We start from the raw sequence: 26,891 nt of genomic DNA, 5'->3' as shown, positions 1-26,891 counted from the left end.
GAGATGAACAAATGGGAGCGGAGGAAAATTTGCATGAAAGAAGGCATGAAGGAGGCCCTGGAGAAACACAGTTAATGGCCCATGAACAGGGGGTGATGGAATCCATTTACCAACAAGCTGGTGTGTTGAAGAGGGTTTGGAAACATCACATATTCAAAACGGTGACTTAAAATGAAAGGGTATGAGGTGAAGACAACAGGAATACACTTTTCTGCAGTTCTGTTGGTTCCCAGCTAACAAAAATATGATCTAAGAATATTATGATTATCTTCTAATGAAGTTATGAATGTTATTTCTGAACATGTTTTTTTTCTTCTTTGTTATACAAACATTAAGGAAACATTCCATTTTATCATTCTGCAAACATTATTAGAATGTTCCATTGGAATGTTCTCTGAACGTTCTGAACAAGCGGGATCATTTCAAATTAAAGGGAGGGAGTTTGAGCCGGTCACTTCGACAATGTTCCATATTTATACTGTGCAAAAACTGAAACCACCCCGATGCGGAGACGAAGCCCGGCTGGACTGAGAGTTATCTACTTCTGTTTGTCCAATCAGATTAGTATTTTTATTTATTTATCTATTTATTTTTGCCTTTCACAGCACTATTTTTTCACCATAAATTTGTATTGGAACTTTCCATATATGAAGTGTTTTTACAGCTTGTGTCGTATGGAAAATGGTTGTAAACCCACCGTTTTACTAAGTCAGCATGATCATACCCTGTGTATTTTAAACTGCTTTTATATAATAACACATAGTGACTGAATGTCAGGTAATGAACATATTAAAATATCCCTCTCTGCTGTATGTTTGCCATGCTGGTCCTATTTTAACAGTCCCGGGGGTGTTTAGGTGCTGTCGCCTACACATCACATCTGCACTTCAACTAGCACTGATTTCACAAGCACCTTTTTGATTTTCTCCTGAAACTGAAGTGTATTGTGAAAATGGCTTAATACATACATTTGAATAGAACTGATTGAATTATTTGTAATTTTACACAGGATATTTGTAGTATTTAAGGTTTAGTATTTCTTACCTAATATTTATATAGGTATTAAATTGGGTATATATTTGCACCAAGGTGTGACTAAAATGAAGAGTGAATGAAGAGAAAAGACTATGTAGGCTATTAATAATGTTCTGGACTGAGATCAGAAAATATCAGTTTTACGTTTATTGTACGAAGGAGTGTAGACGTGTTAAAAGGATTAGGGACGTGAAAGGACAAATGTGTTTAATGGCAAAAACTAGAAGTCAAAAAGGGTTCCTGAGCCCATCAGAAGGAAAGCTATTCTGAGACATATAAGCTTTCAGGCCACTGGGAAACTGTTAAAGATGGGCTTTTCCCACTATATTAATCCCAAAATCAAAGATACTTCAGAAGGTTTCAGAGAAGGATGTCATCAGTGTGAATGTGAGGCATTAGAAAGACCGCCAGAGATCTACAGAACACAGCTCTGTTCTCGGTGAAGGAGGTTTGCCATCATCAACTCATACATACTTCAATTTTCCAGATCATAACTATTTCAAATATATCACATTACAATTAATCATGGCCAAGACATTTCATACAGGCCTACATTTTTTTCCCAAAGTATTCAGAAACAAGTTCAATCACTAAAACTTATAGCCTACAGCAACTAGCAAGTGACGTTGAAGGTTTTGATTTTGCCATAAAACCCGAACAGGTCGTGTAGATCGCTGTAGCGCCTCAGTTCAAGCGGCACGTGAACGATCTTCTTCATTACTAGTAAATAAACCCGTATGAACAATAGGTATGTTGAAAGATATAGTGCAACTTACCAAAATCTATATGTGTTATTGTGGCGAGGGGGGCGTGGTTCAGCGAAGTCTGTAGCGCGAGAGCAACGACGGAGCCGAGCGGTGAGTAAGTAGGTCAAGTGCAAAATGACGAACACCTGTCTCTGATTGCAGTAATTGGCGTGGGGAGATCGCATAAAAGCTGGCTGCTGCAAGAGAGCGGGAGAGAGAAGGACTGGGGACTCGTGCACGAGACGTGAGCTGGACGCTGAAGAGTGATGTTTGATGTTGGAAAGAGTGATATTGGATATAGTGGAAAGAGTGATATTTTGAACGTGAACCTGATTTATGTTAGAGCGCGCACAGCGCATTTCTTCTTAACTAAATAAAAGTGTACGAGTCCCAGTCACGCCGACCCCTGTCTTCTTCCATCACACCAACACTGAACCTTTACTACACTGGTGCCGAAACCCGGGATGGAAGAAGAGGCCGCCGCCACACAGCCCCCGTCCCCACTTGCGGACATCATCCACGCGCTCGCGGGACTCCACCAGCAACAACATCGGGCCCTGCTGGCCATGGAGGAGCACCAGGAGCGTCGGTTCGAGACACTCCTCCGGGCCCAGCAGGAGGACCGTGAGCAGTTCCGGAGCTGGATGGACCAGGAGGTTCGGGCCACACCATCATCGCCAGCTCCAGCCTCGGCCCAGCCCATGCACCTCCACAAAATGGGTCCAGGAGACGATCCCGAAGCCTTCCTCGAGCTGTTCGAGAGGTCGGCCGAGGCCTGGGGCTGGCCGTCCACGGACTGGCCGATGCGGCTGATCCCGCTGCTGGCCGGAGAAGCCCAGATCGCCGCACAACAGCTGCCAGTCCAGAACCTCCTGGTCTATGAAGACCTCAAGCGCGCCATTCTGCAGCGGGTTGGCCGGACCCCGGAGCAGAGCAGACAGCGGTTCCGGTCACTGGAGCTCGGGGAATCCGGCCGACCCTTCGCCTTTGCGCAGCAGCTCCGGGACGCGTGCCGCAAGTGGTTGATGGCCGACGGACGCGACGTCGAGGGGATTATAGACCACGTGGTACTGGAGCAATTCGTCGCGCGGCTCCCCCGGAAGACCGCGCAGTGGGTCCAGTGCCACCGCCCGACGTCGCTGAACCAGGCCATCCAGTTGGCGGAGGACCAGATGGTGGCGTGCCCAGGGGTCGGCGAACCCCTTCCAGCAGCTTCTCTCTCTCTCTCTCTCTCTTCTCGCCCTGTCCCTCTACCCAGGTCCCGTGGAGGATTCCTGCCCAGGCCAGCGCCCCGCTGGAGGACCGGACCTACGGCTGAGCCTGTTCCCGCACCCAGAACGCCGTCCAGGGGAACAGCCTCTGCCACTGCGCCTCCTGCACCCCCGCTCTCCCCACGCCAATCGCTTGACCCACTTCCCGCCATTGGGGCGGCGGGAAGGACTGGGCCGGCCTGTTGGCGTTGCGGGGACCCTGGACATTTTATCGATCGGTGCCCCGTAATGGAGGTGGGGACACTGGTCAGGGTCCCTGACACACCGCAGGCTGCCCCCGATCAAGCTGGGTTGTACCAAATACCTGTGAGTATTAAGGGGGGTACCTATCAGGCTTTGGTGGATTCAGGCTGTAACCAAACCTCCATCCATCAAAATCTGATACAACCAGAGGCATTGGATAAGAGCCGCACGGTTAGGGTTCGGTGTGTGCACGGGGAGGTGATGGATTACCCTTTAATGCCAGTCATTATCCAATTTCGGGGCCAAAAGCATAGTGTGGAGGTGGCCGTTAGCCAACACCTCCGGCACCCGTTAATTTTGGGGACCAATTGGCCGGGGTTTAAAACACTATTGGGTTATTTGTGTGCGGGTGCTTCTGGGACAAAAAGGAAGCAGGAGAGGGGAGCGGTCGCTCAGGTTGGAGAGGCTGTGCCGGGGCCCTCGGTATCTGTCCCAGAGGTTCGGAACGCGGTTGAAAGAAGGATTCTTTCAGAGCGTGATGACTTTCCTCTGGAACAGTCCCGAGATGAGACGCTTAAAAATGCGTTTGACCAGGTCCGTACGATCGACGGGCAGCCCCTCCACCCCGACCGACCGCCCTCATATCCTTATTTTGCTATCATAAAAGATAAGTTGTATCGGGTGACCCAAGACACCCAGTCAAAGCAAGATACAACTCAGTTATTAGTTCCAAAGAGCCGTCGGGAAATGCTTTTCCAGGCGGCTCACTGTAATCCGATGGCTGGTCATTTAGGGCAGGCAGCTACACTAAATCGTTTAATGACCCGATTTTTCTGGCCGGGCATTCACGAGAACGTGCGCAAGTGGTGCGCGTCTTGTCGTGAATGTCAGTTGGTGAATCCACCGGCCAACCCAAAAGCACCTTTGTGCCCTCTTCCCTTAATGGAGGTCCCCTTCGAAAGAATTGGAATGGACCTCATCGGGCCATTAGAACGATCTGCACGGGGGCATCGCTTTGCATTAGTCCTGGTGGATTATGCAACGCGATACCCAGAAGCAGTGCCGCTTCGCAATATTTCCGCTAAAAGCGTGGCGAGCGCACTGTTTCAATTAATCTCCCGGGTAGGAATCCCGAAAGAGATTCTCACCGATCAAGGCACGGCGTTTATGTCACGCACTATTCGCGAACTGTACGAATTATTGGGCATTAAATCGATTCGCACCAGCGTCTATCACCCACAAACAGACGGCTTGGTGGAACGTTTTAACCGCACGTTAAAATCCATGATTCGTAAGTTCGTACGGGAAGACGCCAAAAATTGGGATAAGTGGCTAGAACCCCTCTTGTTCGCTGTACGCGAGGTCCCCCAAGCCTCCACGGGGTTTTCCCCCTTCGAGCTTCTCTATGGGCGTCAGCCCCGCGGGGTGCTGGACGTGCTTAGAGAAGCTTGGGAGGACGGACCTTCGAATAGCAAAAACGAAATTCAGTATGTCTTGGACCTGAGAACAAAACTCCACACTTTGGGGCGGCTCTCTATGGAGAATTTGTTACAGGCTCAGGACAAGCAAAGTCGGCTGTACAACAGGGGGACTAGACTACGCAAATTTGCACCGGGAGATAAAGTCCTTGTATTGCTTCCCACATCCAGCTCTAAATTACTCGCGAAGTGGCAAGGGCCGTTTGTGGTCACACGGCGAGTCGGGGACCTCGACTATGAGGTTGTCCGATCAGATAGGGACGGGGCACATCAAATTTACCACCTTAACCTCCTTAAAAAATGGAATGAGGCGGAGTCAGTGATGCTGGCGACGGTGGTAAGTGGGGAGGAGGATCTCGGTCCAGAAGCGAGCTCAAAATCCCAATCTCTCGCTCTGGCATTTGGCGGAGACCACCTCTCACCGTCCCAGATCACTGACATACGTAATTTACAAGCAGAGTTTGCTGATGTGTTTTCGCCCCTACCTGGTCGGACAAATCTCATTCAGCACCACGTTGAGACCGAACCGGGCGTAATAGTACGCAGCCGGCCGTATCGTTTACCTGAACATAAAAAGAAAGTAGTTCAGGATGAATTAGAAGCTATGCTGGACATGGGGGTAATAGAAGAATCCAACAGTGACTGGGCAAGCCCGATAGTTTTAGTGCCTAAAACCGACGGCTCCGTCCGGTTCTGTGTGGATTATCGCAAGGTGAATGCTGTGTCGAAATTCGATGCGTATCCAATGCCGCGGGTTGACGAATTGCTTGATCGGCTCGGTACCGCTCGTTTTTATTCGACACTGGATTTGACAAAAGGGTATTGGCAGATCCCCTTATCTCCAATATCTAAAGAAAAAACTGCTTTCACGACGCCGTTTGGATTACACCAATTTGTTACTCTTCCTTTCGGCTTGTTCGGGGCTCCCGCGACCTTCCAGCGCCTGATGGACAGAATTCTCCGGCCGCATACTGCATATGCTGCTGCTTACTTGGATGACATTATCATCTATAGTAACGACTGGCAGCGGCATATGCAGCATTTGCGAGCTGTCCTCAGGACGCTGCGAGGGGCGGGGCTCACCGCCAACCCAAAGAAGTGTGCAATTGGGCGCGTGGAAGTTAGGTATCTGGGCTTCCACTTGGGTCATGGACAGGTGCGTCCCCAAATTGATAAAACCGCAGCAGTTGCGACCTGTCCAAGACCTAAGACCAAAAAGGAGGTTAGACAGTTCCTGGGGCTAGCTGGATATTACAGGAGGTTTGTGCCTAATTATTCGGACCTGGCTAGCCCGCTGACTGATCTGACTAAAAAGGAAGCACCAGATACTGTCCAGTGGACGGAGCGGTGTCAGCAGGCCTTTACCCAGATAAAGGCTGCTCTATGTGGCGGACCGCTCCTACAGGCTCCTAACTTTTCTCTCCCTTTTTCCCTACAGACTGACGCGTCGGACAGGGGGCTGGGCGCAGTCTTGTCCCAGGAGATAGAGGGCGAAGAACGGCCGGTGCTGTACATTAGTCGGAAGCTCTCGAAGAGAGAGACTATGTACAGCACCATTGAAAAGGAAGCTTTAGCCATCAAGTGGGCCGTTCTCACCCTCCGCTACTACCTCCTGGGTCGAGAGTTCACCCTCTGTTCGGACCACGCTCCCCTGCAGTGGCTCCACCGCATGAAGGATACCAACGCGCGGATCACCCGTTGGTATCTGGCCTTACAGCCTTTTAAGTTCAAGGTGATCCACAGGCCGGGTGCACAGATGGTTGTGGCTGACTTCCTCTCCAGGAGGAGGGGGGAGAGGGGGGAGGCTGCAGGCCGGACGGCTCCCCGGCCTGAGTCGGGCGGTGGGGGTATGTGGCGAGGGGGGCGTGGTTCAGCGAAGTCTGTAGCGCGAGAGCAACGACGGAGCCGAGCGGTGAGTAAGTAGGTCAAGTGCAAAATGACGAACACCTGTCTCTGATTGCAGTAATTGGCGTGGGGAGATCGCATAAAAGCTGGCTGCTGCAAGAGAGCGGGAGAGAGAAGGACTGGGGACTCGTGCACGAGACGTGAGCTGGACGCTGAAGAGTGATGTTTGATGTTGGAAAGAGTGATATTGGATATAGTGGAAAGAGTGATATTTTGAACGTGAACCTGATTTATGTTAGAGCGCGCACAGCGCATTTCTTCTTAACTAAATAAAAGTGTACGAGTCCCAGTCACGCCGACCCCTGTCTTCTTCCATCACACCAACACTGAACCTTTACTACAGTTATAAATATCTCTTTTCTTGTTCAGATGCTCAGGGCACTGTTTAGCTATAGAAACTGGTAGGTGGAGTAATATACCAATGACTCGTTTCCTCTTCATGGGTTCAACATTTCATTCTGTAACAGTAGACCGCTTTGATTTGTTTGATGTTTTATGATCGCTTCTATCAATGCTTCTATCACTTGTTTCTGCTTCTTCTTCTCCTGTTTTGATCTGGAGATTCAGTACTCGTTCAGTAGATGTGGAATAGCGCCCCCTACCGTATAACAGTGGAAACAGTGAAAGCCAGAAAAACTTGTCAATGGCGGGGAAGAGTTGCGTCATAAATTATGGAGAATTCCATTAATGGCAGGGAGTTCAAATGGATGGAAACCCAATGTGTGTGTGTGTGTGTGTGTGTGTGTGTGTGTGTGTGTGTGTGTGTGTGTGTGTGTGTGTGTGTGTGTGTGTGTGTGTGTGTGTGTGTGTGTGTGTGTGTGTGTGTGTGTGTGTGTGTGTGTGTGTGTGTGTTGTTGTCTATATGGTTTAAGGACACAAATGTAAGGGTATTGTCATGGGTATTACAATGTAAACTTCCTGTGTCCTCGTAATTCAAATGGCTTAAAAACAAACTAAACTGCTTTTTTTATTATTATTCAAAAGGGTTTTGCTTATTCAAAAAATGCCAAATGATTTCTATGATGGTAGGTTACTAAAGTCCAAATAAAACATTTTGGGAAAAAACACTCCATGAACGATGTATAATGTTTTTGTGCTAATGTTTTGAGAACATTATTAAAGACCAGATAACTCTGAACAACGTTCTATTAATGTTACTGGAAGAACGTTTGTTCTTAACTTTGAGAGAACCTTGGCAGAGCGTTCCCTGTTAGCTGGATGTCTTCTCTCTCTCTGTGTGTGTGTGTGTGTGTGTGTGTGTGTGTGTGTGTGTGTGTGTGTGTGTGTGTGTGTGTGTGTGTGTGTGTGTGTGTGTGTGTGTGTGTGTGTGTGTGTGTGTGTGTGTGTGTGTGTGTGTGTGTGTGTGTGTGTGTGTGTCGCAGCTGTCTGCTTACAGGGAACATCTCATCCGCTCTTCCCAGTGACACTAATGCCCTTTAAAGACAAGCATGACGGTGCAGAATACAGAAGGCTGAATAGGATTCTGTTGTTAAATATGTGATTAAAGAAGTATTTCACCCAGTGCTGTAGTAGGGCCATACATTGATCTGCATTCATACTCATTTGCATACTGCTGAATGTATCTATAATTAACCTCACTTATTGTAATGGGTAATACGTTATTCTCTGATAATGGATACCTGTGATATGTGAAGGAAGACATCTCGAACATTTTGTTCTTTGTACACAAATTGTCCTTAAGTTCATAGACAGCTAACTTAACCCTTTCATGCTTGAATTATGACATCCTCAGTCAGGATTTATTTATAACGTGTTTTTAGTGCTCTTAGGAAATGAAAAACAAGATTTTAACTTATTTTTTTACACATATTTTCAGATGTCCAGTGGATGGTGTGCATTTTTAGTTTTAACTGCAGAGATACTGTATTAAATATAATACAGTAATCACAAAGTAATACTGTTTGTATTTAACAAACCAAATAATACAATTTTATAAAATCATGTAAAAACGTCTCAGGTTACGTATGTAACCCTGGTTCCCTGAGAGGGAACGAGATGCTGCGTTGAGACACAAGTCGATCAGGGCATGCAGGAAGTATGGCAGGAAAACGCAGCGTCTCGTTCCCTATCAGGGAACCAGGGTTACATACGTAACCTGAGACGTTCCCTTTCAAGGGAACTCGAGCTGCGTTGAGACGCGGTGGGAACCCCATACCCACTACGCCATAGTGACAAATGCCCGTTCTGTGTGAAGTCCTTGCGCACGCTAAGAAGCAAGCAACCTAGCCCCGGGAGTGGAGAGGTGAAAGTCATAAAATCTGACAAATGTATGTGGTGAGGACCAGCCTGCCGCATTGCAAATGTCTTGAAGGGGAACACCCGAAATTAAAGCTTAGAGGCAGCCATACTCCTGTAGAATGGGCCTGAACAGCCATAGGTGAAGGCTGTCCGGCCGCTTCATAAGCAAGTGAGATAGCCTCAACTACCCACTTGCTCATCATCTGTTTAGATGCCGGGCAACCTATCTTAGGTGACCCGAAGCAGACAAATCATTGTTCTGATAAACGCCACTGAGCAGCTCTGTGGACATACGCATCCAAAGCCCGGACAGGGCGTAACAGATTAAGTTTTTCCTGATCTGGAGTATTAAAGGTGGAGGACAGAAGGCCTGCTGCACAAAAGACCCGCACATTTAGTAGGGACCTAGAAATACAACCCGATCTGGGGTGAAGAAATACTATCACCATAGCAGGTGCAAATCCAAGTACGTGCAGGCCTCAGCCTCATGTACCACGGAGAAGACGAAATTAAGGATCTCTCCTCAGAGATAACCCAGTAAAGAAACATTCATTACAGAAATCAAGTACTGTACCAACGGGGCAGAAACAAGATTCAGAAGGCGTTCTCTGCACCAGGCAGAAAACAGCATATTTAGTCTTCTCGTGGAGGGAGCACTAGACTGGAGTATGGTCTCCACGACCTCGGTCGAGAGACCTGAATCTATGAGCTGGGCCCCCTCAGAGGCTGAGCCCACAGTATCCACAACTCCAGAGCTCCCAGGAGCAAAGATATCGGGAAAGGCGTATAGGTGTAACGGCAACCATACCTATTACATCACATCCAGTCCAAGCGGAGCTGGATGCGTGAGGGAGAACCGCAAGGGCAATGCATTGTACAAGTGATGCGAAAGGTCAACTTGTAGTTTGACCGAAGTTCTCCCAAAGAAGCTCCACCACCTCGGGGTGAAGTCTCCATTCCCCGGGCCACAGCCCCTGCCTCAACAGGATATCTGCTCTGATATACGAGACAATCAGTGTGTTGTCCGGACCCTTCGCCGAGCAACCACTCATGATTGCCCCCGACTTGTGAGGGAAGCATCCGTCGATAGCGTGACGCGTCGACAAGAAGCCCCCAGCACTGGGCGAGGAACCAAGGTTTCTTCCACATGACCGAGGCACGAAGGCATAGCCGCGATTGGTGAGGAAGAAACCTCTGGAACGCCGCTGAATGGTTTATTTCTTAGTTTTTTTGATTATCTTAATTGTAATAAATTTTTTATCAACCAATTACCTGGATTTAATAAATAAGAATCAAATATAGCAGAAAACAATCATGACATGATCGTGCGCTGGCGCGCCGCGGTCACTTGCATTAAAATCTCATCATAAATTAATCATAAATCTATCGTTCAATATGGAGATGGCGATTCGTCAATTTCTCTAAACGAAACAATTCAAAAGGAAAAGAAATATAGGCAGCATACTATCTGATTAATCCATGATGTGCATTTCTCTCTATAGGCGCGTTCACTACGGAGATATCAATCGTCAATTTCTTTAAACGAAACAATTCAAAACGAAAAGAAAAAGGCTAGCCTTTACCTTCTGACTTTGTAATCCATGATTTGCATTTCTCTCTATATATGCGCGTTCACTAGGTGATGTCGATCGTCAACTTAATCTTTGCAGCACTGACAGAAAAGTTGTAGGCCTATTAATAAAAATCAATGGACGCGTATCACCGGATTTACAAATGCACTTCTTGCTTGTTAATTTATTTTAAATTAATTAATAAAATGAATACTTTAACTGTCATGATTAAAATAATTAAATATTATTAAGTGTCCCATTTTTGCTCATTTATAAATAGTATTTATATCTACCACCCCCTCAGCACCTGGGTTAAAAAATTATGTGGCGCCACCATATTATAACGGCCCACGTATTAAAAATAGTCAAGTCTAAATAGGGCTACGGCTCATAATTACATTTAATGCCGTCACCCGGGATCAGACCTGCACGGGTTGGCCTCGATTTTTTTTTTTGATTTTTTTTTGCCCGATCTGGTATTCAGTTTCTGAACGGTGTAGGCACAAGCCAACAGTTTGGTGACGCTGTCTGAGCCTTATGTCATAATTTTTAATTAGTCACGGTAATACTGTATACCCCGGTAAAATAGGGAGGAGGTTTGACGGTATCAAAATTTGGATACCGCCCAAGCCTAGTGGAAACCCAACTGTGGAAACCCAACTGTGAAAACCCAACTATGGAAACCCAACTGTAGAAACCCAACTGTAGAAACCCAACTATGGAAACCCAACTGTAGAAACCCAACTGTAGAAACCCAACTGTAGAAACCCAACTGTAGAAAGCCAACTGTTGAAACCCAACTGTAGAAACCCAACTGTAGAAACCCAACTGTAGAAACCCAACTGTAGAAACCCAACTGTAGAAAGCCAACTGTTGAAACCCAACTGTAGAAACCCAACTATAGGAACCCAACTGTAGAAACCCAACTGTTGAAACCCAACTGTAGAAACCCAACTATAGAAACCCCAACTGTGGAAACCCAACTATGGAAACCCAATTGTTGAAACCCAACTGTAGAAACCCAACTATGGAAACCCAACTGTAGAAACCCAACTGTAGAAACCCAACTGTAGAAACCCAACTGTAGAAAGCCAACTGTTGAAACCCAACTGTAGAAACCCAACTGTAGAAACCCAACTGTAGAAACCCAACTATAGAAACCCAACTGTAGAAACCCAACTGTTGAAACCCAACTGTAGAAACCCAACTATAGAAACCCCAACTGTGGAAACCCAACTGTGGAAACCCAACTATGGAAACCCAACTGTTGAAACCCAACTGTTGAAACCCAACTGTAGAAACCCAACTATAGAAAACCCAACTGTAGAAACCCAACTATAGAAACCCCAACTGTGGAAACCCAACTGTGGAAACCCAACTATGGAAACCCAACTGTTGAAACCCAACTGTTGAAACCCAACTGTAGAAACCCAACTATAGAAAACCCAACTGTGGAAACCCAACTGTGGAAACCCAACTATGGAAACCCAACTGTTGAAACCCAACTGTTGAAACCCAACTGTAGAAACCCAACTATAGAAAACCCAACTGTGGAAACCCAACTGTGGAAACCCAACTATGGAAACCCAATTGTTGAAACCCAACTGTAGAAACCCAACTGTGGAAACCCAACTGTGGAAACCCAACTGTTGAAACCCAACTGTAGAAACCCAACTGTGGAAACCCAACTGTTGAAACCCAACTGTAGAAACCCAACTGTGGAAACCCAACTGTTGAAACCCAACTGTGGAAACCCAACTATGGAAACCCAATTGTTGAAACCCAACTGTAGAAACCCAACTGTGGAAACCCAACTGTGGAAACCCAACTGTAGAAACCCAACTGTGGAAACCCAACTGTTGAAACCCAACTGTGGAAACCCAACTGTGGAAACCCAACTGTAGAAACCCAACTCAGACTGTGTAGAAAACACTCACACTCCCTCTAGTCTACCTGACAATTTACTCTTATTACCCTTATTAGCTGTTAATTCAGTTTAAATATTTAAAAACCACTCATTTCTACTTTAGCTCTCCCTTCTGAGAAAACCTCAGACTGAAATCTACATTGATCTATTGATGTTTTTAGACTGTGGAAAAACTAGTGATCGGGTGTTTTCAATCTCATCTGAAATTAGCAGAGTTGGGGGTAACACACTACAAGTAACATGCATTACGTAATCAAGTTACGTTTTGATGTAACGAATAAAGTAGCGCATTACAAGTAACATGCATTAAGTAATCAGGTTATGTTTTGGGTTATGTTTTGATGTAATAAAGCATTCTTATGGAATCACATTATTTTTCTGATGTAAATGCAAATTACATTCTAATAACACATATACATTTATTTACAGCCAAAGAAAAAGTTACTGCTGATGAAGAATTTATAAGAAACAACAATCAGAGTAATAGTATGAATTTTAGCTGAAATATAGCTAGTGTTGCATGATGTCCAATATAGTTGACAAATGATTCATCAGAATTTCCTCCCAATCAAAAATCACTACTTGGAAAATTTAACATGAATACTTGATGCTACAACATTTATCTATTTTTTGCCTGCATGTACTAGTATGATGGATGGATGATGGACTAGTGTCCACTGTAGTGAAAGGGTTAAACACACTCAACTCACACACATGCAAAGGACATGATGTTTAACTTGATTTACATCAATCCTTTCTTCTTTCAAAAAAGTCAAGGTGATAATTGTAAATCAAATCAAATATTGGCTGAAGTGGAAAGTGCAAAATCCCCTTCTATCAATACAGATCAATTTTGATGACTCATTCTGTATTTGATGACTCTTTCTTGTGTCTCATCAGATTTTCTGTCTAAATCTATTTCATTAATACAACTGGGTTGTAAACGAAAAGCTATTGAATATTTTTTTTTAAATACATACAGAAATATGTCAACACATAAAGGAAAAATTAGCTCTTTGAGCCATTTCGCAGGAACTTAGACATAGACAAAACTGGGTCTACCCAAAAATATATAATTCTGTCATTATTCACTTATCTTCATGTCATTCCAAAACTGCATGCTGTTATTTTTTCAACCTGGACCACATACGGAAAACTCTTTAAAAATCAAGCGCATCAAGGACACAAACAACACAGATGTGGGAAAATAAGCTTCAACTGAGGGGAGATTATCAGTGTTTATACATTATACATTATGTTTATAGTGCTTTTTTGTTTTGTTCATTTTATGGAAAGAATTTTGTTAAGGATTCTTTAAATATTTCTACAGAGGGTGAGTAAAAAATTGTTTTTCAAAGAACACATACAGTACACACACACACACACACTGTAAGCATATATATGGCACACATGAACATTTTAAGCTGAATATTTATATTGATCAGGGAGATATTGATCACTTCCTGTGATACAGACACACACACACACACACACACACACACACACACACACTATAACAGACTCCTTGCTCATCTGTTTGATTTAACCTTGAAACAAGAGATATTTCCAATACCAGGATTATTTCAGCTTGAGCAGTGCAAGGTGTGGTGATGATGATGATTGAGAATGAGATGGCACAGTTTGAACATATGCATGATAATAACAGTGGATAATATAAAAACACATATTCATCCAATGTAAAGAATGCATGAGATGGAAAGAGAGGAGAGGTGAGACAGGGCGAAGGGTAAAGAATGAACAACAGATACAGGAGATGAGAGACTTTGAAGGAAAGAGTTTGGAAGAGGCCCACAAAACCATTAGCATACATTAAGGTAAGAGTCAACTATATAATGAAAGTTTAAATGTTGAAACTATGAAAATTTAACTGTTCTTGGGACAACAAGTATTTTTGGGTTGTTTAAAATATTGCAATTTGTACAGTTTGTTATTTAAAATATGACAAAAACTTTACAATAGAGTGCATCAGTGCTGCCCACTTTTTCAGCGGCGTTAGTTTCAGAGTTATTTTTCATTAATTTCTCCCATAGGGTTTAAAAAATATTCTTTGTTAAAGGGTTATAAGCCATGAACCGAATCAACCAGCTACGAGGAGAATCACAACATTACAGACTTTGATTTGGAGCAAAAAAGTTTTTGAAAATCCTGAGTGATGTGCCATTCTGGGGTATTCTTTGGTTCCATCAATGGCAATGTCAACTCAACAAATCTCCGATCACGCTAGGGTGTCCCCGGTGAGCAACATGCGCCGTCCTCGCCCAAACGATGTGGGAAATTGGCAAGGGCTACCTGATCAAGCACGGGGCAGGCAAAGAAAAAACTGACTACTGGATGCGAAGTCACAGAGACCTGAGGCTAGTGATCAATGTCAAGGTTATCGCTTCAGATAACATAGCTTCCCAACATCGGGTGCTGTTCCTCGACATCCGGGTCCACTTGCAGCAACAACTTTGCTACGTAGGACAGAGCATGAGCGAATCAGGTGTTGGAAGTGGCCCGAACACAAGAACCAATAGCCCTCAACATTGACTCTTATCAACCAGTGGAGCCCTTCTGCAATGAAATCACCACCCAAATCAATGAAGTGGGCACCAATGTGCTGGGAAAGACGAAGCCGAGAAGGCGATTCATCGACAAGGCGACTTGGTTTTGGACAAAGGAAGAAGATGGCCTATAAGGCCTGGTTTCAAACACGTCTGGCCACGACCTCCAGAAATACACTGTGTGCAGAATTATTAGGCAAGTGAGCATTTGGACAATATCATAATTTGTATGCATATTTTCCAACTTCAAGCTGTATAAACTTGAATGCTTATTGGATTTAAGCATATCAGGTTACGTGTATTTGTGTAATGAGGAAGGGTGTGGCCTAAGGAGATCAACACCCTATATCAAGGTGGGCATAATTATTAGGCAGCTTCTTTTTCTCAGACAAAACGGGCCAAAAAAGAGTTTTAACTGAGGTCAAAAATTGTAAAAAGTCCTTCAGGGGGATGCAGCATTCTTGAAATTGCTAAGATATTGGGCCATGATCACAGAACCATCAAACGTTTGGTTACAAATAGAGCAACAAAGGGTCACAAGAAACATGTTGAGTAAAACCCCCCGCAAATTAATTCCCAAAGATTTGAGAAGCAAGAAATGTAAACCCATGATCCTCCAGTGCTGTCATTTTCCAAGAGCTCCACTTCCACTTGGACGCCAGCCAGGATGTATGGGCTGGTGTTGTTAAAGATAAGCTAGTTGGAACTTTTCGGTTTAAAGATGGACACAAAATCAACTCCCAAACCTACTGCCAGGTTTTAAAAAACACATTTTTTTTTTTTTTTTTTTTTAAAAGACACTTTCTTCAGGCACCCCTCCTTGAACTGCCACCTTAACGTGGTGGAGGGGTTTGAGTACCCGAATGACCCTAGGAGCTATGTTGTCTGGGGCTATATGCCCCTGGTAGGGTCTCCCAAGGCAAACAGGTCCTAGGCGACGACTCTGACTAAGAGCGGTTCAAACCCCCCTTATGATGGACAATCAACCGGTATGGCGCAGCCGGGACCCCACCCTGGAGCCAGGCCCGGGGTTGGGGCTCGTATGCGAGCACCTGGTGGCCGGGCCTCTCCCCATGGGGTCCGGCCGGGCTCAGCCCGAAGGAGTGACGTGGGACCGCCTTCCCGTGGGCTCACCACCTGCAGGAAGAGACGTAAGGGGCCGGTGCAGAGAGGATCGGGTGGCAGTCGAAGGCGGGGACCTCGACGACCCGATCCCTGGACACGGAAACTAGCCTTAGGGACGTGGAACATCACCTCGCTAGCGGGGAAGGAGCCTGAGATGGTGCGTGAGGTTGAGAGGTTCCGACTAGAGATAGTCGGGATCACCTCTACGCATGGCTTGGGCTCTGGAACCACACTCCTTGAGAGAGGATGGACTCTTCACCACTCTGGAGTTGCCCATGGTGAGAGGCGGCGGGCTGGTGTGGGTTTGCTTATAGCCCCCCAGCTCAGCAGCCATGTGTTGGAGTTTACCCCGGTGAACGAGAGGGTCGTTTCCCTGCGCCTACGGGTCGGAGATAGGTCTCTCACTGTCGTGTGTGCCTACGGGCCAAACGGCAGTGCAGAGTACCCGGCCTTCTTGGGGTCTCTGGGAGGAGTGCTGGAAAGTGCTCCGACTGGGGACTCCGTCTTTCTACTGGGGGACTTCAACGCTCACGTGGGCAGCGACAGTGGCACCTGGAGGGGCGTGATTGGGAGGAACGGCCCCCCCGACCTGAACCCGAGCGGTGTTCAGTTATTGGACTTCTGTGCTAGTTACAGTTTGTCCATAACGAACACCATGTTCAAGCATAAGGGTGTCCACCAGTGCACGTGGCACCAGGACACCCTAGGTCGCAGGTCGATGATCGACTTTGTGGTCGTTTCATCTGACCTGCGGCCGTATGTCTTGGACACTCGGGTGAAGAGAGGAGCGGAGATGTCAACTGATCACCACCTGGTGGTGAGTTGGATACGATGGCGGGGGAGGAGGCTGGACAGACTCGGCAGACCCAAGCGTACTGTAAGGGTTTGCTGGGAACGTTTGACCGAGTCTCCTGTCAGAGAGATCTTCAACTCCCACCTCCGGCAGAGCCACGACCGGATCCCGAGGGAGGCTGGAGATATTGAGTCTGAGTGGACCATGTTCTCCACCTCCATTGTCGAAGCGGCTGCTCGGAGCTGTGGCCGTAAGGTCTCCGGTGCCTGTCGAGGCGGCAATCCCCGAACCCGGTGGTGGACACCGGAAGTAAAGGATGCCGTCAAGCTGAAGAAGGAGTCCTATCGGGCCTGGTTGGCTTGTGGGACTCCTGAGGCAGCTGACAGGTACCGGCAGGCCAAGCGGACTGCAACCCGGGTGGTTGTGGAGGCAAAAACTCGGGCCTGGGAGGAGTTCGGTGAGGCCATGGAGAAGGACTATCGGCTGGCCTCGAAGAGATTCTGGCAAACTGTCCGGCGCCTCAGAAGAGGGAAACAATGCCCTACCAACGCTGTTTACAGTGGAGGTGGGCAGCTGTTGACCTCAACTGGGGATGTCGTCGGACGGTGGAAGGAATACTTCGAGGATCTCCTCAATCCCGCCGTCACGTCTTCTATTGAGGAAGCAGAGGCTGAGGGCTCAGAGGTGGACTCGTCCATCACCCTAGCTGAGGTCACCGAGGTAGTCAAGAAACTCCTCGGTGGCAAGGCACCGGGGGTGGATGAGATCCGCCCTGAGTACCTCAAGTCTCTGGATGTTGTGGGGCTGTCTTGGTTGACACGCCTCTGCAGCATCACGTGGCGGTCGGGGACAGTGCCTCTGGGATGGCAGACCGGGGTGGTGGTCCCTCTTTTTAAGAAGGGGGACCGGAGGGTGTGTTCCAACTACAGGGGGATCACACTTCTCAGCCTCCCTGGCAAAGTCTATGCCAGGGTACTGGAGAGGAGAATACGGCCGATAGTGGAACCTCGGATTCAGGAGGAACAGTGCGGTTTTCGTCCAGGCCGTGGAACACTGGACCAGCTCTATACTCTCTAAAGGGTGCTGGAGGGTTCATGGGAGTTTGCCCAACCAGTCCACATGTGCTTTGTGGATTTGGAGAAGGCATTCGACTGTGTCCCTCGCGGCGGCCTGTGGAGGGTGCTCCGGGAGTATGGGGTCCGGGGTCCTTTGCTAAGGGCTGTCCGGTCCCTGTATGACCGAAGCAGGAGCTTGGTTCGCATTGCCGGTAGTAAGTCAGACTTCTTCCCGGTGCATGTTGGATTCCGGCAGGGCTGCCCTTTGTCGCCGGTTCTGTTCATAGTTTTTATGGACAGAATTTCTAGGCGCAGCCAGGGGCCGGAGGGTGTCAGGTTTGGGGACCACACGATTTTGTCTCTGCTTTTTGCGGATGATGTTGTCGTGTTGGCCCCTTCACACCAGGACCTTCAGCATGCACTGGGACGGTTTGCAGCCGAGTGTGAAGCGGCTGGGATGAAAATCAGCACCTCCAAATCCGAGGCCATGGTCCTCAGTCGGAAAAGGGTGGCTTGCTCACTTCAGGTTGGTGGAGAGATCCTTCCTCAAGTGGAGGAGTTTAAGTATCTTGGGGTTTTGTTCACGAGTGAGGGAAGGATGGAACGGGAGATTGACAGACGGATCGGTGCAGCTTCTGCAGTAATGCGGTCGATGTACCGGTCTGTTGTGGTGAAGAAGGAGCTGAGCCGTAAGGCAAAGCTCTCGATTTACCGGTCAATCTACGTTCCTACTCTCACCTATGGTCATGAGCTTTGGGTCATGACCGAAAGGACAAGATCCCGGATACAGGCGGCCGAAATGAGCTTTCTCCGCAGGGTGGCTGGCCGATCCCTTAGAGATAGGGTGAGAAGCTCGGTCACTCGGGAGGAGCTCAGAGTAGAGCCGCTGCTCCTCCACATCGAGAGGGGTCAGCTGAGGTGGCTTGGGCATCTGTTCCGGATGCCTCCTGGACGCCTTCCCGGGGAGGTGTTCCGGGCACGTCCCACTGGGAGGAGACCCCGGGGAAGACCTAGGACACGTTGGAGAGACTATGTCTCCCGGCTGGCCTGGGAACGCCTCGGTGTCCCCCCGGAAGAGCTGGAGGAAGTGTCCAGGGAGAGGGAAGTCTGGGCTTCTCTGCTCAGACTGCTGCCCCCGCGACCCGGCCCCGGATAAGCGGAGGAAGATGGATGGATGGACTTTCTTCAGGCATTGGTACAAGAAAAAGTCTGCATCTTTCAAGAAGACCATGACTTGTATGCAGGACAATGCTCTATCGCGTGCATCTAAGTACTCCACTGCGTGGCTGCATGGTTAAGACCTTAAAGATGAAAGAATAATGACATGGCCCCCTTCCTTACCTGATATAAATCCTATTGAGAACTTGCAGGCCCTTCTTAAACACAAGATTTACAGTGAAGGAAAACAGTACAGCTCTGAACAGTGTCTGGGAGGCTGTGGTTGCTGCTGACCAAAAGTTGATCGGTGTGCACACGGTGTAGAAGAGTCTCAAATCAGCGGCAAAGTGTGCAGTAGCAATAGCCAAGGCGAAGCACTACAATGACCTGTATGAGCAACTGAATACGCCGGAAGGGGTGAAAAAAAAAATTCTCGCCTCGCCACAATCCTCCCGAGCCATTTGGCAGGTGATGCACGTCAAGGTGCATCACACCATCAGCTAGTTCCTACAATCCAGCAATTCGCAACCCTGACCCCGTTTCTGGACCTATCCAGCCGATCACTGTAGACGAAGTATTGGTAGCCATCAAGAGAATGAAGAATGACAAAGCGACCAGACCAGATGATATCCCAGCCTTAGCCTAGAAACTAATGGGATGGCGGGGTGCTGAGATCCCGGCAGCACTCTTCAACCGGATGATCACAGAAAACAAGCCAACCCGAGCCAGGATGACCAGTGTCACAGTGCCAATCTGGAAGCGAATGTACCAACTACAGACCCATCAGATTCCTGTGCCATACGATGAAGATCTTTGAAAGGATTCCCGATCCTACCGATGCTGTCCAAGCTGTCCAGCTACTCGTGGAGATTCATCGAGACAAAACCAAGAAAGTCAGCATGGTGTTCCTGCACTTGGAGAAGGTGTACAGGTCACACTAGAACTGATATCGCACCGGGTCCCTGAGGCCTACGTCCGATGGACACAAGTCCTCTATCAGGATACCTCCAGTGTAGTCCGCTGCCCTGCGGGAATCTCACCAGCTTTCAGTGTAAGCGTTGGAGTTCACCAAGGCTCGGCCCTCTCGCCCCTTCTATTCATCATATGCATGGATACGGCAACAGCGGACATTCAATCGCCACACCCGTGGGCGCTCCTGTACGCTGACAACGTCCTACTCGCCAACGAAGAGCACCAGACCCTCATTGAGCAAGTGCAACATTGGAAAGATTGGCTGAGTGAGAATGGACTATGGCTCAATCTCACAAAGACAGAGTACATGGAATCCAGCCCACAAACCGTAGGCACCAAGTCATATGTCCAATGCAATCGGCGAATGCCCACCCATCTCAAGGTGAAGATCTACAATTTACTATTTACGGCTTCAGGGGAAGCAAAACCATGATTACCACTTCGTAGCTCACAGTAGGGCTGTCTTTAAAGGTTTACAAGTTATTGTTCAAAATCAGTTTCCCTATGAAGAAAATGAATGGAGTTTGTACTTCTTGAACTGTTGCACTCCATAGGGTTTCATTTTTCTATAAGGTCACACACACACACACATACACACACACACACACACACACACACACACACACACACACACACACAATAAGCAGTTTGTGAGCCGCAGGACGCACTTACACCAGTTCATTCACATTACTCTACTTTACATTCTCGGTCTCTTCTCTTTCTCCGTGCACATTTCTTCCTCTAGGCCTCCTGTCATATGTCTCTCCTTTCTTCCCTTCTGCTGCCCTCTACTCTGTTATTTTCTGCTCGTTGCTTTTCTGTCTGCTCACCAGGCATGTTCTCTTTCTTCTTTTTAACCCGTCACACAGATAATCTGCCCCTCGGGCTCCCATCTTCTCTGCTTTAGAAGCATACACACACACACACACACTCACACACACACACACTCACACAGGCACACACACACACACACACACACAGGCACATATGCCACAAACATCCACTGTCACTGTCTTTTCCCTTAATATTAAAACAGTTTGAACTCCAACCAGCCCAATGGTGACAAAAGAAAATCACACTAATCACTCATAACATCCATCTGATCCATTACAGAAACGTCAATTTCGGTAGATCTGGATAACTACATTTGGTACCATGACAAATAAAAAAAAGATAAATAAAATATTTGAGTTTCTACTGGTTTCAGAACGTACAGAGAACATTAAGAAAGTAACATTCCCATAATGTTTGAAAAAAACTTTTTAAAATGATTGTTGGGATAACAAGAAAAAATATCTGCCAATGAGGTCAGAAAAATAAACTTAAATCAAAGGAAAAACAAGTTTATTTGTGTATTTGTATTTTTGTCAGATGGATACAATTTTCAGAAAAAAAGAATATCTGGTAATTTTGCTTCTCGGGGAAATGTATCGTAATCTTGAATTTTTAGATATTTGTACTGAAAAACAAGACAAATAAACTAAGTAAGAAAATAATTTTATGCAGTGTAATTTTTAAATTGCTCAATTTTGCTAAGTATATTTTCTCCATTCTCAAATTCATGAAAACTAATTTGTAAACAAAAAAAATGTAATTAATAGATAAGAACTGTTGGATTCTAAGGCATTTATTTTGGTATGTCCAACTCAAACAATCACTTGATATTCAGAAACGTTATTAGGGAAGCATAGTAGTTTATTATAGTGATATTTACAGTTATTTTCCACTATATTCCCCCTGATGACAGGTCTGGAGTGCTGACCTCCCTGTGAAGGAAGACCAGCACAACACTAGCGATGGAAGAGCCACACAAGCGGAGCGGAGCGGAGCGGGGTTGCTGCTCGTGGGTGGTTTAATTAGCGTAGATTGTGTGTGAGGAAGAGTGTGATAACGAGAGCTGCAGGAACAGAAGCACACACACTTTTCTGTGCTGAAAGGACCACAGGAAGAGATAAAAACCTTATATTGACAGTCAAAAATAGCATGTGTGCCTTAAAAAGACTTAAATGGCACTATGAAAGCTTGATTCTCACCAAATTCATATACCATGACATTGACAGGGTAAACTTCAGAGAATACCATGGTACATTGCAGCAGAAAACATTAGTGTTAGTTATAGTTAATACCTTTTGCAGGAGCTGAGAGCCAGAATACTTGGCTGCGATGGATTTAATCTCTCCGCCAAACGCTGAAGCCCAAAGTTTCACACTAGAACCAGGGGAACAAAAATATGAAAACATGAATTTGACAGAAGCTCAACATATTTGGTTAGGAAAGATAAACGCAACAAAGATATGAAACTTTCAATGATCAGTTCTTAAATGAACCATATTCTTCATAACTTGATAAACATACAAACAAATAAAAAAAAATATTCCACTATAAGGAACCTTTTGTGGAATGGAAAAGTTTATTTTTATGGAACGATATGCAAATAAAGAATCTTAATTTTTAAGAGTGTATTTAAGCAAATATATCTCATTCACAATATAATTGTCTCAGTTAACTTTAAAATCAAAAGAAAAGTTTAAAAACTTTTGGAAGCAGAACTGTTGAAAAGGTAATACTAAACACAGAATGTTGATGTTGATGTAAGAAAATTCATGACCATTTTGTAGGATCAGTGTGGGCGTAATTTGCACAATTGTCTAACAGCAAATAAATTTGAGACAAAATGACAACATTTTAATATGCCTTTCTGTCAGCAATAGTTGCACAAAATCAATAGAGCAAACAGTATAAAACACATCATGTTTGATTAATATTATTGAGTAAAGTGTACTCACACTGACAGGGGAATACCTTGGTGAGACGCACATACGCTGATGTTGAGAGTAATCCACAGGAGGAACAATACACAGTACAAAACAAACTTCATGCTTATAATGATGTCCAGATCTTCTGAAGAGATGAAGGATTGTCCGTTCACAAACTCATCTGCAGACTAGCACTGCTTACAGCACACGTGTGTGTGTGTGTGTGTGTGTGTGTGTGTGTGGGTCCAGTCGGAGATGATGACGAGAGAAGCGCGTGCATGTGTCTGTGCTCGTGCTGCAGTTTCTCTCAGATGAAGTGCGCGGAAAGCAAGAGGAGAGAGGAGAGAGTGTCATGTCTTCCCTTTCTTCTTCTTCCTCTTCTCTTCTCTGTTCTTCACAGGAGAATCCGCTGTCAGATGAGATGATGAAACAGTGAACAAAACGCGAAACGACGCGACAGAGTGAGTGAAAGAGAATAACGTTAAACCACTATAAAGATGCGCTTCTATGGAGCGAATTATGTGCCATAATTAAACAAACAAATACAGCATGTTGCAAACAAACTCGATCTGCTTTGCAAAGGAAAAATCGACTCGCATACAAACATAAAGCAATGTTCAAGTACAAAGGTCAATTTTAGCGAAAATGCAGTGGAGTAACAAATGTATTGTTTTTTAAAAACATAAATAAATGAGCCTAGATAATATTTCACAAATAAATACAAACCATCCTACAAATTGCATGTAACCTTTGAACAAATACCAAATCTAGTGCATACAAATGCATATCTGTCTGTTTGGATTGAGAGACACTTGGCTTTTTATGAGATCTCTCGGCTCGATTTTCTTACAAATGCAGTTGAGGAACTTCCTCTTCTAAAACAGTAGATGGCACTGAGATAGGGGATTAATGTAGCGCTAGTCTCCCGGGAGAACAGTAGATGGCGCTGAGATAGGAGATTAATGTAGCGCTAGTCTCCCGGGAGAACAGTAGATGGCGCTGAGATAGGGGATTAATGTAGCGCTAGTCTCCGGGAGAACAGTAGATGGCGCTGAGATAGGGGATTAATGTAGCGCTAGTCTCCGGGAGAACAGTAGATGGCGCTGAGATAAGGGATTAATGTAGCGCTAGTCTCCCGGGAGAACAGTAGATGGCGCTGAGATAGGGGATTAATGTAGCGCTAGTCTCCGGGAGAACAGTAGATGGCGCTGAGATAGGGGATTAATGTAGCGCTAGTCTCCCGGGAGAACAGTAGATGGCGCTGAGATAAGGGATTAATGTAGCGCTAGTCTCCCGGGAGAACAGTAGATGGCGCTGAGATAAGGGATTAATGTAGCGCTAGTCTCCCGGGAGAACAGTAGATGGCGCTGAGATAGGGGATTAATGTAGCGCTAGTCTCCGGGAGAACAGTAGATGGCGCTGAGATAGGGGATTAATGTAGCGCTAGTCTCCCGGGAGAACAGTAGATGGCGCTGAGATAGGGGATTAATGTAGCGCTAGTCTCCGGGAGAACAGTAGATGGCGCTGAGATAGGGGATTAATGTAGCGCTAGTCTCCGGGAGAACAGTAGATGGCGCTGAGATAAGGGATTAATGTAGCGCTAGTCTCCCGGGAGAACAGTAGATGGCGCTGAGATAGGGGATTAATGTAGCGCTAGTCTCCGGGAGAACAGTAGATGGCGCTGAGATAAGGGATTAATGTAGCGCTAGTCTCCCGGGAGAACAGTAGATGGCGCTGAGATAGGGGATTAATGTAGCGCTAGTCTCCGGGAGAACAGTAGATGGCGCTGAGATAGGGGATTAATGTAGCGCTAGTCTCCCGGGAGAACGGTAGATGGCGCTGAGATAGGGGATTAATGTAGCGCTAGTCTCCGGGAGAACAGTAGATGGCGCTGAGATAGGGGATTAATGTAGCGCTAGTCTCCCGGGAGAACAGTAGATGGCGCTGAGATAGGGGATTAATGTAGCGCTAGTCTCCGGGAGAACAGTAGATGGCGCTGAGATAGGGGATTAATGTAGCGCTAGTCTCCGGGAGAACAGTAGATGGCGCTGAGATAGGGGATTAATGTAGCGCTAGTCTCCGGGAGAACAGTAGATGGCTCTGAGATAGGGGATTAATGTAGCGCTAGTCTCCCGGGAGAACAGTAGATGGCGCTGAGATAGGGGATTAATGTAGCGCTAGTCTCCGGGAGAACAGTAGATGGCGCTGAGATAGGGGATTAATGTAGCGCTAGTCTCCGGGAGAACAGTAGATGGCTCTGAGATAGGGGATTAATGTAGCGCTAGTCTCCCGGGAGAACAGTAGATGGCGCTGAGATAGGGGATTAATGTAGCGCTAGTCTCCCGGGAGAACAGTAGATGGCGCTGAGATAGGGGATTAATGTAGCGCTAGTCTCCGGGAGAACAGTAGATGGCGCTGAGATAGGGGATTAATGTAGCGCTAGTCTCCGGGAGAACAGTAGATGGCGCTGAGATAGGGGATTAATATAGCGCTAGTCTCCCGGGAGAACAGCAGATGGCGCTGAGATAGGGGATTAATGTAGCGCTAGTCTCCCGGGAGAACAGTAGATGGCGCTGAGATAAGGGATTAATGTAGCGCTAGTCTCCGGGAGAACAGTAGATGGCGCTGAGATAGGGGATTAATGTAGCGCTAGTCTCCGGGAGAACAGCAGATGGCGCTGAGATAGGGGATTAATGTAGCGCTAGTCTCCGGGAGAACAGTAGATGGCGCTGAGATAGGGGATTAAGTAGCGCTAGTCTCCGGGAGAACAGTAGATGGCGCTGAGATAGGGGATTAATGTAGCGCTAGTCTCCAGGAGAACAGTAGATGGCGCTGAGATAGGGGATTAATGTAGCGCTAGTCTCCGGGAGAACAGTAGATGGCGCTGAGATAGGGGATTAATGGAGCGCTAGTCTCCCGGGAGAACAGTAGATGGCGCTGAGATAGGGGATTAATGTAGCGCTAGTCTCCCGGGAGAACAGTAGATGGCGCTGAGATAGGGGATTAATGTAGCGCTAGTCTCCGGGAGAACAGTAGATGGCGCTGAGATAGGGGATTAATGTAGCGCTAGTCTCCGGGAGAACAGTAGATGGCGCTGAGATAGGGGATTAATGTAGCGCTAGTCACCGGGAGAACAGTAGATGGCGCTGAGATAGGGGATTAATGTAGCGCTAGTCTCCCGGGAGAACGGTAGATGGCGCTGAGATAGGGGATTAATGTAGCTCTAGTCTCCGGGAGAACAGTAGATGGCGCTGAGATAGGGGATTAATGTAGCTCTAGTCTCCCGGGAGAACAGTAGATGGCGCTGAGATAGGGGATTAATGTAGCGCTAGTCCCCGGGAGAACAGTAGATGGCGCTGAGATAAGGGATTAATGTAGCGCTAGTCTCCGGGAGAACAGTAGATGGCGCTGAGATAGGGGATTAATGTAGCGCTAGTCTCCGGGAGAACAGCAGATGGCGCTGAGATAGGGGATTAATGTAGCGCTAGTCTCCGGGAGAACAGTAGATGGCACTGAGATAAGGGATTAATGTAGCGCTAGTCTCCGGGAGAACATCAGATGGCGCTGAGATAGGGGATTAATGTAGCGCTAGTCTCCGGGAGAACAGTAGATGACGCTGAGATAGGGGATTAATGTAGCGCTAGTCTCCTGGGAGAACAGTAGATGGCGCTGAGATAGGGGATTAATGTAGCGCTAGTCTCCGGGAGAACAGTAGATGGCGCTGAGATAGGGGATTAATATAGCGCTAGTCTCCCGAGAGAACAGTAGATGACGCTAAAATAGGGGATTAATGTAGCGCTAGTCTCCCGGGAGACCAGTAGATGGCGCTGAGATAGGGGATTAATGTAGCGCTAGTCTCCCGGGAGAACAGCTGATGGTGCTGAGATAGGTGATTAATGTAGCGCTAGTCTCCGGGAGAACAGCAGATGGCGCTGAGATAGGGGATTAATGTAGCGCTAGTCTCCGGGAGAACAGTAGATGGCGCTGAGATAGGGGATTAATGTAGCGCTAGTCTCCCGGGAGAACAGTAGATGGCGCTGAGATAGGGGATTAATGTAGCACTAGTCTCCCGGGAGAACAGTAGATGGCGCTG

At 46.7% G+C, this 26,891-nt stretch overlaps 1 protein-coding gene across 2 annotated transcripts in view; it reads right to left on the bottom strand.

Annotated features, from left to right (window-relative positions):
* cacna2d3a (calcium channel, voltage-dependent, alpha 2/delta subunit 3a) overlaps positions 1–23,158 on the bottom strand; it is a 230,712-nt gene extending 207,554 nt beyond the window's left edge. For both annotated transcript variants that reach the window (XM_077217632.1, XM_077217633.1), the window contains exons 1-2: positions 22,829–23,158; positions 22,169–22,250 (exon numbers count right to left, since the gene is read on the bottom strand). In XM_077217632.1, coding sequence (XP_077073747.1) covers positions 22,169–22,250; positions 22,829–22,920 — 174 coding nt within the window. In that variant the 5' untranslated portion in view covers positions 22,921–23,158. The remainder of the gene's footprint in view (positions 1–22,168; positions 22,251–22,828) is intronic.
* Between the last annotated feature and the right edge of the window lie 3,733 nt (positions 23,159–26,891).

This window comes from Siphateles boraxobius, unplaced genomic scaffold (assembly GCF_051911475.1).
Source record: "Siphateles boraxobius isolate OS27281-9 unplaced genomic scaffold, OSU_SipBor_1 75, whole genome shotgun sequence".
NCBI lineage: Eukaryota > Metazoa > Chordata > Actinopteri > Cypriniformes > Leuciscidae > Siphateles > Siphateles boraxobius.
The sequence above is the reverse complement of the archived record's forward strand: the minus strand, read 5'-3'. Positions and strand labels throughout refer to the sequence as shown.